The following is a 16,390-nucleotide window of genomic DNA, read 5'->3' on the forward strand; positions in this document are numbered from 1 at the left end:
TTGTTTTATTTTATAAAGTATTATACCTTATTTAATGTCAAAATCACTCGTGGATCACAATAATTCACACTATGATCCAAAAATGACTGACTAAAAGGGCAAAATTATAAACATTACAGACAAATAATGTCGCAAATGCTTAAATATCGGACTTTGGCGCTTTTTCCTTATAGGCTGCTATTTTAGGATTGGCGTAAACATTGTCGATGACTTGCTGGTAGCTCGGGTACTTCTTCTCCAGATCGGGAATACGAAGCATCGACTTGAGGTAATCGAATAAACCGGCGAACACGAAATCGGCCCATGTGAGCTGTAGAACAGAAAATAGACAAAAATAAAACAACATTAAATCTATATCTATACAAATAAATAAAATTGGAGTGTCTGTTTGTAATAACCGCTTTTTACTAAATACATATTGGATTTATACTCGGTACATATACCAAAATAATATAGTTTACAATTTTTGTCTGTATATCTGTCTGACTGTTTGTTCCGGCTAATCTCTGAAACGGCTGGACCCATTTCGACGGGACTTTCACTGGCAGATAGCTGATGTAATAAGGAGTAACTTATTCTACTGTTATATTAGAAATTTATTTATTTTATAACTCTGTGAACTGAACAATAACTTTTTTGTTAAATTTTAAGCGGAGGAAGTCGCAGGCTTAGCTAGTAATTAATAAAATTAGATTCAAAGTAAAATAGGTACATATTCTTTTATCAATCACTAGCTAAGCCGATTGACATTGTCCTTTCTTGCCAATTGAGTTAATCTGTATACAATCTGTACGTTATTCAAAACTTTCTGTGCAATTTTCTTAAATTTTTGGTCCCTAAGTGCGTTCTAAAAATATTTGAAAGCCAAATTGGTTCAGCGATTTATTTTTTAATTCTTTGTATAGATAAGCTTCATCACTTCAGCCTATCGCAGTCCACTGCTGGACATAGGCCTCCACAAGTTCGTGCCAAAAATGGCGTGAACTCATGTGTGTTGCCAATAGTCACCACGCTGGGCAGGCGGGGTGACTATTGGCGGGTTGGTGACCGCAGAGCTGGGTTTATCGCACCGAAGACGCTGCTGCCCGTCTTCGGCCTGTGTATTTCAAAGCCAGCAGTTGGATGGTAATATCACCGTCGGTCGTCTTTTTAAATTCTAAGGTGGTAGTGAAACTGTGTTATGCCTTAGTCGTCTCGTACGACACCCATAGGAAGAGAGAGGGTGGCTATATTATTTACTACCGTAAACACGCAGCTTATAAGTTTGACGTATTGTAATTGTATTAATGAGAAACACCATTACCAGACAAAAACGTTTTAAAATAAATTATTTCCTTTTCACAGATAAACATTTGAACAACTATTCATAATAAAGTCAAAATAATATTACAATTCATTATTTTTAAACATTGCATGCTATGAAATTCATTTGACCTTGGATTTCGTAGCATGAATGTTACGTAATATTAAAAAAAAAAAACCGGTTAGATGATATTACACCAGACGATAAATATATAGCTCGCAGTTATCTTCCGTTACTCACAACCTAATTAATTGTACTGTCCGTCTATATTATGTTTTGTATCTATTAAATAGTGAATTTTTATGTATTTTTTTACCGACTTCAAAAAAGGAGGAGATTGCTCAATTCGACCTTACATATTTTTTTAAGTGTGTTCGCGGATAACTTCGTCGTTTATGAACCGATTTTGCTGATTCTTTTTGTTAGAAAAGGGATATCCCAAGGTTGATACCATGATAAGGAAATTAGGATCTGATAATGGCTTCCCAGAGAAATCGAGGGTAATCTTCAAAAACTGTAGTGGCGACTAGTGCGTTTGTTAATTTTTTCGTCTACTTACGTGGTATTACTTTTCGATGTAATTGAAGTCGGTTTTTTTTCGTTTGCTAGCAAACATAACACGTATGACAGTTCGCAGGACTAAACAACGTCCGTTGAGCAAGCTAGTCTACTTATATAAATAAAAATACACAGCTAAAGGTCGGTTTTTTTTTTGTTTGCTAGCAAACATAACACGTGTGACAGTTCGCAGGACTAAACGACGTCCGTTGAGCGAGCTAATCCATTTATATAAATAAAAATACACAGCTAAAGGTGTTGCTAAGCGCAAGACATGCGCATATAAGAAAACGGTTAATTCAATTCGGTTAATTTTTCATAAGTTTTCTAAAACTTTGTAGAAGATTCGTATTGAGCATGATGAATTAAGCAAATGGCACAGAACATTTTATAAGGAGTGAAAATGACTGCATTTGTTTCACGCATTTGATAGTTCGCAGGATAACCATCTGTTCAGTTAGTCTATATGTTGCAGTCAGAACTCTTAACCAGTCAAAAGTACTATTGACTAGCGAAATTAGTCAAAAGTACTTTTGACTGGACAAGTTGGTCAAAAGTGGTTTTGACTGAAAATTATTGGTTATTAGTACTTTTGACTGCAAATTCGCGGTTAAAAATACTTTTGACTGACGCTCTCCGTCAAAAGTAGTTTTAACTGCAAAAAAGCGTCAGTCAAAAGCACTATTAACTCGTTAGATGTGAATAAATTTAGTCAAATGATCCTGATAAACCATAATAAATTTATGCGCGCGATCTTCTTGCGCCTGCACGTCAATCAGATCGACTTGGCAGCGGCTGTTCATTTCAGTGTGCAGGATCGGTTTCTAAACCTGACCCATCCTTTTCTTGCTTTACTTCCTTTGGCATACTTCGTACATTGATAAATATATATTAATCATTTCTTTTGTAACATTAGCGTATTTTTTTGCCGTTTCATTCTTAAGTCTATCGCGACCACCATGCCCTATAAAAACATGAGCAGCATCAATAATGTCGTAGATTTCCTCAGCCGGCAAAAATATTTGACAGGTTCTGTGTTTGTAACTAATTTTTTTATACCACAAACTTCAATGTGTTAAAGCGTTGTAGTTTACTGTACTGTAATGGTGTTTCCTTTTCATTAAATTTCGCGTCTTCCACATCCATTGCAAACTTTTCAAATTTTTCTTTTGTCATCACATTGAATGATCTTTCATATCTTCCATCGTTAAAATTCTTTGCAAAAAGCCTTCTTTCTTTTCGTAGTCACTCATTTTTGTTCTAATATCAGCACGTTCTCCACTAATAATGAGTAATATAAAAGTTTATATTACCGTTTGTCGTTATTTTTATCGACCGCCTTAATTTTTTAAGAGTTTTGACTGATACAACCAGTCAAAACCACTTTTGAGGGAATCATTTAGTCAAAAGTACTTTTAACCAGCTCCATTGGGCAAAAGTACTTTTAACTGTTATTTTAGTCAAAAGTATTATTGACTAAAGCAAACGGTCAAAAGTACTTCTGACTGATTTTGCTAGTCAATAGCGCTTTTGACTGGTTAAGAGTTTTGACTGCAACATATATAAAGAAAAGTGAATCGCAGTGTGATTCTGTGCGCAAAATTCGAAAACGAATAAATTAGTCCTCCCGTGACATGGTCACCATGGTAACCATGGCATGGTTAAAACTTAATGAACCGCGATAAAATAAATCGATTCGGTAATGTTTCTAATACCTTAATAGATATTATATAAAGATTAGCTCTTAGAGTAAGGTCAAAATTAAAAAAACATTAAAATTTTAGAATATGTGACGATGATATTTACTTCACGTGTTTGACAGTTTTCAGGACAAAACAATGTCTGTAGGATCAGACAGTATAGTGATATTTATGGAGACACTCTTACCTTTCCTGCAGCGATGTGTCCATTGTTCTTCTTGATAATCTCATCGAGTTTGCTCAACATTGCTGGGTACACGTTCTTTGAGTAATCTTCGTGTTTCTTTTCCTTTAAAACCTCGTCAGCCTCGTACTGTACTGTTGCCGCTTCTGTTTATTAATAAAAATTGATTGTACCATTGTTTAAAGATATTTTACATTTCCAAATGTCATAGAAAAATTAAGGATTTGCTTTTGTCTATAACTGCTCTAATCAAACTAGAAGGAACTACATTATAATTTTAAAAGTATACGACCAAGCCAAACATTTATCACTTTTGAAACAGTCCTTCCACTGTTTTCACGACTGATCAGAAGATACAATAGGATCATTATTTCTGTTAACGTCGAATAAGGTAGCATTTCTGAGTTTACCGTTTCATATTTCTTAACGTAAAAGTCGTAAATTTAACAACTTATTTCAGACGGTTTTACATACCATGACATATAACCAAAATATTATAAATTGTTTTCGTCACATCTGATAAAAAGTGAGAATAAACGGTTAATGATTATGAACACTAGATTTATATAACAATTTAAGAAGAAGAGACAATCTTTTTTGTCTATAATAAGTACGGAAAAATTCGTCACTGACGGTGCTATACACGGTACTACCGTACTATTAATATTTATGCTTATTAGTTAGATTTAATATTTTATAAACATACAGGTCTTCTTCGACAGGCTAAGAGTCCTGATCTTTTAGATGGTCGTTCCAATTTTTTCTCTCAGTCTTATTCACATTAATTTCCTAAAAGTATAAACATTTTTCTTAAAATATATTGTCTTACTTGCACGAATGTCATTCAGGAACTCCACGTTTTGATCGATCTCGAAGTCCTCTTCGATGTCCTTGCCGTTAAGTCCATACTTGCGTCCGAGGTAACGAGAGATGGCCAGACTCTGCGCGTATTGCTTGCCATCGATCTCCAGTACCGGCATTTGGCCGAAAGGTGTCGCTACATATTATAATAAATATTTATTATATACACATAAGATCGTCTATTCCTAAGGTAAGCAAATTAATGCTTGTGTTATAGGTAACAACAGAATGTTATAGTTAGGTATTATAAAACTCTCCAATTAACAAATCTCTCTGCATTCTGATATGTTTTTTTTAGCTGCAAAATATTAAGATGTTTTAGAACTTCAGAATTAATAGTGATACAAATTGTTGTTTTTGTTCGCAATATTAATCTAGATGGTAAAATAGATGACATAATACCACGCGGACATCTGTAAATATTTATTTCTTAAGTTGTGAATTGTAAGTATGTATAATGTTTAATGAAATTAAAAAATAATAAAATCTAAATGGTAGTCTCCATTTACAGTCAACAGATCCCAATGGCCTATTCTACGTCCTGTTTTTAAAGCATATTCGTAATTTATGTGCAAGATAAACCTTATCCATAACCGGGGAAACCGGAACTAAGTACATATTCCTCAATTAGAAATAATAGCATTGGTTAAAAATACCATGTTCCGACTTTATGCGTGGGACTCGGGGGAGACATTAAAATTACAATTGTAACCTCACAATCAAATCACTTTTGTTATAATATACAAATCTATAATGATATTATAAAGCTGAAGTTTGTTTGTGTGTTTGTTTGTGTGAACGCGCTCATTTTAGGAACAACTAGTTCGAATTGAATTTTTGTTTTGTTTTGTTTTGGAGATTCCATTTATCAATGAAGGCCATATATAATATTTTAGTTTTTTTTCCACTAAATACCGCGGGGCACAGCTAGTATAATAAAATAAGTACTCACATGGCTTGATAGCCGGCCACTCTTCCTTGGAGACGCGGCGATCTTCGAACTCCTGGCCGCCATATGTGAGCAGCAGACGAGCACTTTCGCCCAAAGCCTTCACGGGGAAATAGTAGAAAACTACTTTCGGCATTTTGCTATTAAGGAAAAAAAAAAAATAAAAAAAAAATAGAATGACACGTTTTCGTTTCCATTTTTATATTAAAGACTAGCCGACCCGCGCCCACTTCGTTGCGCTTTAATTATTTTTGTGATGCAAATATATAGCAGTTTCCATCTCGCTCGTATTTCTCCGACTTGATATACTATTATTTTTACTGATTTTTTGTTCCATAACAATAATATATAGCCTATATCACTCCTGAATAGTGTAGCTTTTTGTTAGTAAAAGAATTTTCATGATTGGATCAGTATTTGCGAATATTACCCCACCTACCCTACGAACAAACAAAGTTAGAAACTTTACTACTTTAGTAAAGGTATGAATGAACTACCTAATGGCAATAATAAAATGGCAAAAGTACATAGATAGCAATGGTACATACTTTGATAATTAAATATATTATGTATAAAAAATCGACTTTATCTTCCGACCATACAAAACGCCAATTTCATATGTAAGGACCTAATATTATAATATTCTGTTAATATCTTACATCGAGTTTTTTAAACAGTTTTTGTGGTTTTGTGTGATCCACGAATACCCTACCTTCTATACATTACTATACTATTATATATATATATATATATATATATATATATATAAAATGACTAAAAAAATGTTACCCTTAAAGAAGAATGTTTACTATTTTACGAGTTAGCAGTAGATGTATTCTGTTTTAAATAATAAAAAAATATACACGTAGGTACAGATACCTAGGCTACACAGGCAAAATAACTGTTAAGAATAGAAAACTCGTTTTATACAAGCTGGCTGACTATCCAACTTTGTTGGTCAGTCGCATGCTACCCTGTTTATACCATAGTACTCTGTGCACGCTACTATTACAATGTACTCTGTGGTCGCACGGCAAGATGGAAGACGACTACACGCGTGCGCGTGATTGCCCTACGCCCGGATCTTCGTCGACATACGACCACTGCCTCCCGATCACTTGTTGCAAACGAAAAAGTTGAAGAACTTATAGATGAATTAATCCAATCCTTTCTTCATAACTTAAACAATGATGTTGATTTTAAAAAAAATTATCATGTTTTAGAAATAACAAAGGACATTAATGGTTTCAAAAGCCCGTGGATGTATATTAATTATATTTAAAAAAAAAAATCCTTTCTTCAACGGCTATAGCGAGTCGGAAAGGTGTGTCCTGTTTGATTATTGCTGGCCCGATTAGATATACGGGCTCATCAAAAGACAAAATACTCATTCTGTAGTATGAATAAAATTATCTGGATAACATCTGCGTTTAGAATGCAATGTATGATGCTTCCATATTCTAATCCATTACTTAATATAGGCTGCACCCAAAATTGTATCGTTTGTTTTCGTCTTTTTTCCGCATTTTCACGCACACGCACCGCGCTAGCAACACTGTCACTGATTAAATCGATTAGTCTGCGGGTGGTAACCTATAAAATAAAATTGATCAACTAAATTGTAAAAGTACGCAATTTAGTTGTTCGATAGTCGGCCAACTTACAATTGTATGTCTTCGGGAGCACAAAGCCATTCATTTATTTACAAATAAAACAAATACATTAAAATTTTGTCGATGTATGTATTCATTTTTATTTTGTTAACTGTCCAAAGAGCTCGCCGGTTCGCCGGCATGTAAATACGTTTTATTTTAAACGGTTTTTCGTCTAGTAATGAATATACCTATACGATATAAATTAAAAAAAAAAGTTATTGATAATTTTGTAAATTTTCGACAAAATATTGTATCTACTTACTTTTTATACAGAATATGGTGTAGATGATGCACAAAACGCTATAAATAAACAAAAACACGAGCCACCGCAATGACAGCCGATCACAGACTGAGAACTGAGAAGTGAAAGTGAGACGGCCTCAGACCAGACATTTTAAAGTTTTATTGCTGTTTGTCTTTGTATTTGTAGTTTGACTGTTGACGTAAGCACTTTATACTTAATTAGACTTAGAAACAAAAGAATAATGTAAAAATAAATTTAAAGAACCGGTTTGTTGCAGATCCTCTTGAAATATATAATCGGTTCTAATCTGTTATAAATTTCGTAGGGCCTGTTTCAACTCAATTAAAATGAATAAATATTACTGACCCTATGAAACTATATTTTTATTTAGTAGGTACTAGCAAATTGAATTTAATTGTGGAATTTATCAAAAAGTTATTGTTCAGTTCGCAGAGTTAAATAAAATTCTAAAATAAAGTAGCTTAACTTACTCCTTATTACATCAGCTATCTGCTAGTGACAGTCCCGTTAAAATCGGTCCAGCCTTTTAAGAGATTAGCCGCAACAAACAGACAGACAGTCAAAAATTGTAAAAAATGTTAGTATGGTATATGTTCCGTGTATATATCTATATGGATTTAGTAAAAAGCGCTTATTTTAATATTACAAACAGACACTTTAATTATATAGATATACTAGTTGTGCTCGCGACTTCGTCCGCGTGGTAATTAACAAAATAGTTACTGTTCAGTTCGCAGAGTTATAAAATATATAAATTTCTAACATAAAAGCAGCCTATGCTACTCATTACATCAGCTATCTTCCAGTGAAAGTCCCGTAAAATCCGTCCAGCCGTTTCAGAGATTAGCCGGAACAAACAGACAGACAGACAGAGAGACATACATTAAAAAATGTTATTTTGGTATAGGTATGTACCGTGTATATATACATATGAATATAGTTAAAAGCGGTTATTTTAAGGTTCCAATACACTTCAATTTTATTTATTTGTATATAACACGTGGTTCAATAAGTCCCGAGACTAAGTACTAAAAAAAGGTCTTTTTTATAAAATTAATTTTTATTCATCAACATAGTCTCCTCCAAGAGCGATACAGTCCCCCCAACGCTTTTCTAACTTTTCTATCCCATGTGTGTAGAACGATTTGTCTTTGGCTTCAAAATAAGCCTCCGTTGCTGCGATAACTTCACTATTTGAGTCAAATTTCTTACCCTGAAGCATTTTTTTGAGGTCTGCAAACAGCCAGTAATCGCGGTAATCGGGGCCAAGTCTGGCGAATAAGGGGGATGAGGAAGCAATTCGAAGCCCAATTCGTTAATTTTGGCCATCGTTCTCACGGACTTGTGACAAGGCGCGTTGTCCTGGTGAAACACCACTTTCTTTTTGTTCATGTGAGGCCGTTTATCCGCAACTAGCTGACCCGGCGAACTTCGTATCGCCTAACAGTGACTTTTAAGTATTATCACAAATCTTTTGTATGGGAGTATAGAAAAGTGTTGTTTTTAGACTTTTTCAGGAAATTGAAATTTTTTTTTTTAGAATTTTTCTCTCCGTAAGAACCATCCTCGTACTTCAAGGAATATTTTAAAAAAAGAATTAGCGAAATCGGTCCAACTGTTCTCGAGTTTTGCGCTTAGCAACACATTCAGCGACTCATTTTTATATTATAGATTTCGTACTTCAATCGCTCCAATAAGCACATGTAATAGTCACTATTTATATTTTGCCCCTTTTCAAGGTAGTTGATGAAAAGTATTCCATGCGCATCTCAAAATATAGACGCCATAACCTTACCGGCCGATTTCTGAGTCTTTGGACGCTTCGGGCGGCTTTCACCAGCCGCTCTCCACTCCGCTGCCTACCGATTGGATTCCAGAGTGAAATGGTATATCCAGGTTTCATCCATTGTTACATACCGATGTAAAAAATCCTTTTTATTATGATTCATCAGCGCCAAACATCGCTCTGAATCATTGATACGTTGTTCCTTTTGATTAGTTGTAAGTAAACGCGGCACCCACTTAGATAAAAGCTTTTTCATGGCCAAATTTTTATGTAAAATAGTGAAAACACTACCAGCTGAAATCTTCACTATCTCGGCTATCTCTCGCACTTTTACCTTCCGATCTTCCAATACGATTTTGAGGACTTGGTTAATATTTTGTTGAGTCACTGCTTCATTTGGACGACCTGAGCGTTCCCCATCATTGGTGTCCATGCGACCGCGTTTGAAGTCGGCATACCACCGACAAATGGTTGCTTTAGAGGGAGCTGATCCTGCATAACATTTTATAAGCCATTGCTGTGCTTCAACGGTATTTTTTCCCATTAAAAAACAATGTTTTATCAACACGCGAAACTCGTTTTTTTCCATTGTATCGAAATTACAACCGTAGCGTCACTTAAATGTTTCAAAATCAATAATTTTATTGTTCCATTTTTAAAAATTTGACACGTATTCTTGTATTGATAGCCAGTACTTTTTAAAAATCAAAAGAGTTTTTAATATATGCGCCATTTCCAGGTTAGTCTCGGGACTTATTGAACGATCTAGTAGATGTATCGCAGAAATGTATACGCACATATCTTCTCGACGATTATTCGACATTGAATAAATCTCATTGATTCATTCATGAATAATTCTCATTTTGGTCATTATTGTAAGGATAAGGGTTCGTATAAAATGAAATCTGACAAAAATATTTTCACGAAAAAATTACAGTGGTAAGGAGGCCGCTGAATCAGCTGGTATAAAATAAGTATAAGCAAAATCTAATACAAAAAAGACTATTCTTAATATGGTATAATAGCTTTTTAACTTTTGGCTCTCCTATAAAACTAAAATTAATAATTAATTCCACCACATAGTGTATTTATTCAAAAAATAAAATTCAAAATTTGTATTTCTTGTAAGTATAATTATTTATTTTAATAGAGTTATAGTATAGAAGTGATTTAAATCACACTTTTTATCACAGTAAAATTAATAACATTTATCTATTTTATTATATTTTTTAAACTCATTTCATTTTAACGCTTGATTGTGAGTGTGAAAAATTTATGTTTTTAAATAATAATTTTTCTCGGTAGACACAGAACTAAAAAGATTTTATATGCAACTAAAAATGCATATAATAAAATAGTTTGTCTTTTATTGCACTCTTGCACGAAGCGCAGAGATTCCCACTTCAACGCCAAACATTTGACATACATGCCGCATGACTTTTAAAAATATTAAACATGTAAGTATTTATACGCATGGTTTATTAATAAATTTATATTTTATTATATTACATAAAAATTGCTGTTTTTTAAAACAACATTAAATATTTTTTTAAGCTCTACATAAAAAAAAAACCTAAAATAATTTATAGTCTGTTGATCGGATTCATTAGTTTTTTGCAAGGTCTTATTGTACACAGGTCTTGCGACAGGTCCCAAATTTCAATGGTGAAAAATTAGTACGAATACGATAGTGTCATTACTTTTCATTCGCATAGAGCAACACGCAAGGGAGTAGCCATGCACAGGCTTTCCTTTGTCAAGGTATAAGTGCAAATGGTCCTACGCGTACAATAAAACTAGTTGCAGCCGCACTGATCACTAGACTAAATCTAGTTGCGCGATTGAATCAAGGTTCTTCAAAAATGCCGAATTGTTCTGTTTTTTTTTTGCTGCAAAAATAGATCTGCCACGTCAAAATTACTAAAAGATGTCGTTACCTTTCATATGTAAGTATTTTTTAATTAAATTATTATTGTATACTTCTTTTAAGCCTTTTTTAAACTTAAAAATTACAAATGTTATCGGTCATGTTGTTTCGGATTTGCTTACCAACAGAGGCCTATCGCCCTCATACAATATGCGGATCGGTCGAGCGACTGATCTGAGTCTATTTCCGAGAAGTTGCTGTCGCCGAGCGATAGTGTTGTTACCGGTTTGTTTGTAGATAATTATCGATAAAAACAGCAAAGGCAAAGGAGGAGAGAGATATATTTGAGATTCTGATTTATTTATAATATAATATTGCGAGCTTCATTTTAATATACATAGTTTTCTAATAAAATTGCATTATATTAAATATAATACAATACTTACGAGTATTAACACATTTTACTACAATTACTTAGTGTTAACTTCGACCATAATGTTTTATATTAATTTTTGCAAGTTTCCTAAAGATCCAAAAAGGCATCCATGGATTTTTTTTGTAATAACAAATAACCTGGAAATAATGGAAGGAAATAGTGTCATTTGCTTAAATCGTTTCAATACCTCTAACTTGCAAGTGTGGAACTGGCAAGATTAATAATGAAAAATATACCGGCACAAGCATTTCTTTCTTTTAACCTTTTGAGCGCCACGCCTCAAATCCATTCCCGTGCCCTGTACGCCAAGGCATAAAATAAACAAAAATACCTACGAAAAAAAGTGTTGCCAAGAGTCGTTATTGAGTACCACACAGTGACTTGTTTTTGTTAGTTTTTAATAAAAAAGTTTTATGCAATAAATGACTATATAATCTAGGAAGGTTTATAATTTCAATATTTTTCTCATGTTATTTTGCACTCGTTATATATACTTACAATAACATAAATAATTAACAAACATAACAAAAATAATCATAGTAAAGCACAACGCTCTTTTCTATCGCCATGACGTCACTGTCACGACTGGACGACTACGGCGCAGCTAAACTACGGCTTTGAAACTTCCTTAGAGACGTGCTGTGTCGCACGCAAGGAAGCCGCACGCTAGGTACAGATCGATTTCGAATCGAATCGCTATATACATGAACAGTAATTTTAAGAAAATTAACCAAATTCAAATTTGTAATTTTTCTTATTAGATAAATAATAACTAACCCGCCTGTGGACTACGATGGGCTGAGATGATGATGATGATGATGATGATGATGATGATGGTGATGATAATGATGATGATGATGATGATGATGATGATAATGTTGTAATATGTACTGGCTATCATCTATATCAAGCCAAATGTGTTCTGTATTCTTTTTATATTTTGAATTATGTTTTGATATGTCACTTCCTCAGAGTCACTTCATTAGAATTATTGAGAAGTCAAACTATATTTTTATTCAAAAATATTAAAATATTTACTACAATTCGTTATCAGCACGAATTTGATGAGCTGGTTTAGGTTATAAAGTGCTCTAGCTATTAAAAATATAGAATAGCAACATACATTTTTGTGAAATATGGATAGCAAAATGTTAAATATGCGGCAGTCTTTATTTCTTTTTTCGTGACTCAGCCTAAGTAAACATAAAGACTATGGTGAGTGGAAATTTAAGATTAAAATGTATCTTATGCACGAAAAGTTGTGGCAAACGATCTGTGGCTATCCTGATGGTGATCAAACCAGTGTAGAAACGAAAACTCGTAATGACCAGTTTGCCCTTGCAATAACCCATGTAAGGAAATGCAAAAGTGCTTCTGAGGCTTGGCAGGCACTTGCAGCTGCATACTGTTAGGAGCCTCAAGGCGAGAGTCTTTTTAAAAAAAGGAAACAAAATTTATTTTTAAAGCACACGTGTAGCGCGGATGGAAGATGGGAATGAGACTGACTGTGGCGGATAAGTAACGGTAAAGCTTTAGATTAGGTAAAACCGAATTTCGGGACCGTGGGGGGGTGGGGCGGGGAGAGGGTGGGGAGCGCTAGCTCAGAACCCCATGGTTATGGAGATATCCATGGTTAAAGTTTTGAGGTTAGAAGAAGAATTTCGAAAGTTAGAGGAACGCTTGGCTCCGCGCGCTGCGGGAAGTGCAGCCCTCCGCGCCTCCGCGGCACAAAAAAAACACTCTAGGGGTAGGACAGACCAAGACCACGTGGACAGTGGGGCGCTCCGATTCGGTTTTGAGATTGCTGCGGAGTGGGTAACGCTATACTATGAAATAATTCATATTCCCTTGGGGAAACTAATGGTAATCTTAATACAAATATTATCTTATCATTTAGACTATAGCAAGTATATGGATATTCCTTAATTCTAAACTTATTAGTAGTTTAATCTTATCATTAGTTCGTAAATATCTATAGTTGTCGACAAGCTCTTTATATAGTTGTTTCGGACGTAATATAGCGGGATGCAAAGTATTGCAACTGCTGAACAAGATAGCATTTGTTATATCCTCCATTTGAAACGATAATGTAAGCAAGGATGCTTCTAAACTAGTCAAGATTGAATCTATATTCAATTTGTAATTTAATTTAACAGAAATTTTCGAGAAATTTTTAAGTTTTAAAGTGAGGTTGTTAACGGCTTCATCAAGGCTAGCTTCATTGATTTTTATTTTATGGAGAGTGTCGTTAAATTTGCACAAGGTTGTAGTTGTGAGGGTATCGGTTTGTGTTTGACTAGGTCCCGCACGATACCGGGACGAGACATTTACTCGTTTTTTGAGTTAAAATCTACGGTGTCATAGTCCACTGTAGGACTAGCTGGACTTGTTGGATGACTTGTACCCTCATCGGGGTTATCAGTCACTAAATGAACACGGTGTTGTGTCCTATAATTGAGTTGAATTTAGACCGTTCATTGTTATATTTTCGTTTGCGACATTGTTCTAAGATGTGACCGGGTGTCTTGCAGTATCTACAGAATATTTCTGAGCCACTGATCGGGGCTTGATTATGATTATTATAATAATTATTAGGTGATTTTGAAATTGATTAGCTTGGAAAATTGCGATTGAATTTAGAATTTTGTTGATTATTCGAATTTTGATTAAAATTGGACTTAACAACTCTTGGTTTTTCTAATCTCGCACTAGACTGAGAATTCTTGTAAAGAAATTGTTGAATTTTTTCCTCTGAAATTGCTATGTTGACAGCCTCATTAAGAGATTTTGGGGATTTGCACCGGATTATGTTTGAGATATGTGGTGTTAATCCCATTTAAAAAAGATGAAGTGCCAATTCTTCCATGGCTGCTGTTCTCCCTATCATTTCTCTACTTTTGTGACCGTGACTAATTGATATTTCGGTAAGGAGTTGCGATAAACAGGTTTCAACCCTTAACGCATACTGACTAACAGGTTCATTTGAGTGCTGTTTGCACTCCTGAAGGTCTGTCAATGAATGAGCGTAAAGCTTCCGCTCGCTGAATTGTTTTTAAAAATTCTTTGAGTTGTGGCCAATTTAAAAATTCTTTAATTGAACAAGCTACTTGGGCTTTACCTTTAATTGGCAAAGTATATATTTAAATAATATGTCTATAAGGATATCTATAAGGATAGAAGTACTGAATAGGCAGAATAGGAGTGCTGAATAGGGAATAAGGGTAACTGATCAAGGTTATAACAGGTCGTGTTTATCCGACACAGGCGCTGGCTGGGTATACTGGCGTAAAGGACTCAGTTTAGGGATGTGAATTAGAATTTATAGTTTTCCGTTGAAAAATAACAAAATCGCTAATTTCTTTCAAAATAAGGATTTACACAGAGCAAAAACAACACGTTAACGTTATTACATAACAATTAAATACTTTATGTACTTTTTTTATTCAATTACTTGGTATTTAATATAATATTTTTGTTTATGAATATTCCATATCTTATAAATTCTAACATTATGTCTCATCACTACTGTCGGATAAATACGACATAGGCGTTGGAAGTCAATTTTCTCCGGGATAATATTAGTAAATTTACCTTATTTATTTATTTATTTATTTTCATACATACAAGTTTACAGAGCTTTGCTCCAAACACAAGTAGGTCAATCAAAATTAAAAAAAAAAAAAACCAAAAACACAGGTATGACAAATGAAGTAAATAATGGTAAATGTAGAATTAAAAATATACAATCTTATCAAAATACAATAATTAAAATTTACAATGTCAATAAAAATATACCTACTTAGTTGATAATATTAAAATAACTAAATATCAATAATTTTGTTAAGAAATTCATATGTAGAAATTACAATATCAATGTCAAAATAAAATATCTAGTCAAAATTCAGAATTCTGTTTATAAAAATTCATTCGTGTCAGTATATTAGATGTCAAAACGAAAAAAAAAAACGTCAAAATTAAAAAAAATTAAATATTACTAATGTCAGGATTAAATTATACAACAAAATAAATTTATAACGTACAAAGATATTTATAGCTATTTTTACAGAAAACAGAGATCTTATCGGCAAATAAGTCTATGTCCTCACAATGAGTGAGCAAATCGCTGATCAAATGTAGTGCGCGTATTGTCGGGGCGTGTGCCGCGTACCGCGTGCGAGTAGGGGGCTTTTGCAGTAAGCGCGGACGACGCCGCGGTGCGACAATTCCGAAATTATTTTGGGGAATACAGGAAGGAACTAGAATATTTAAGCTCTCCAATAACACTGGACTATCTACTTTGTTATGTAAAATTCGAAGATAGTGTATTAAAAGAAATAGTTTACGTCTAAGACATAGCGTTTCTAGCCCAACCATACCATACACGAATAAAGAGGGGTAAAGATAAGGATAGTACCCATACTGACGCTTGTACAAATATCGAGCAAATTTCCGCTGAACCCGTTCAACAGTAATATTATGTTTATCTACATGAGGGTCCCAGATGATAGCCGCATATTCAAGTTTACTACGAACGTAGCAATTAAACAGTATTCTAGCTACATTTAAGCTACTAAACTGCGAAGAAGTCCTTATGATAAAACCAAGAGACTTGTTGGCAACCTCACAAATATTAGTCACATGTTCACGAAAGTCAAAATTACGATCCAATGTCAATCCAAGATCACGAATAGAATTAACTCTTTCCAAAGGAGCGTCACATAATTTATATACTACTTGGATGCAGTTGCGTTTACGAGTAAAAGTAATGGATTTGCACTTGTCAATATTAAGAGGAAGAGAATTTCTACTACTCCACTCTGCAACTG

General features: G+C 34.0%; 1 protein-coding gene across 1 annotated transcript; it reads right to left on the reverse strand.

The window, feature by feature from the left end:
* LOC123660688 (glutathione S-transferase 2-like) lies at positions 1-7,587 on the reverse strand. The gene is made up of 5 exons (XM_045595738.1): positions 7,473-7,587; positions 5,559-5,695; positions 4,575-4,742; positions 3,749-3,891; positions 1-310 (listed from the first exon to the last, which is right to left on the reverse strand). The coding sequence occupies exons 2-5, from the start codon at positions 5,689-5,691 to the stop codon at positions 140-142; spliced, it is 615 nt and encodes a 204-aa protein (XP_045451694.1). The 5' UTR covers positions 5,692-5,695; positions 7,473-7,587; the 3' UTR covers positions 1-139.
* Between the last annotated feature and the right edge of the window lie 8,803 nt (positions 7,588-16,390).

The sequence above is a fragment of the Melitaea cinxia genome, chromosome 15, assembly GCF_905220565.1.
Source record: "Melitaea cinxia chromosome 15, ilMelCinx1.1, whole genome shotgun sequence".
NCBI lineage: Eukaryota > Metazoa > Arthropoda > Insecta > Lepidoptera > Nymphalidae > Melitaea > Melitaea cinxia.

What these genes read in the sequence shown, in the direction of transcription:
- LOC123660688 (XM_045595738.1), bottom strand. Translation starts at nt 5,691, where the DNA reads ATGCCGAAAGTAGTTTTCTACTATTTCCCCGTGAAGGCTTTGGGCGAA. An exon ending in CCTGAATGACATTCGTGCAA is followed by an intron (nt 3,892 to 4,574) that starts GTAAGACAATAT and finishes ATTAATAAACAG; the next exon opens with AAGCGGCAACAGTACAGTAC. An exon ending in GACACATCGCTGCAGGAAAG is followed by an intron (nt 311 to 3,748) that starts GTAAGAGTGTCT and finishes TCTGTTCTACAG; the next exon opens with CTCACATGGGCCGATTTCGT.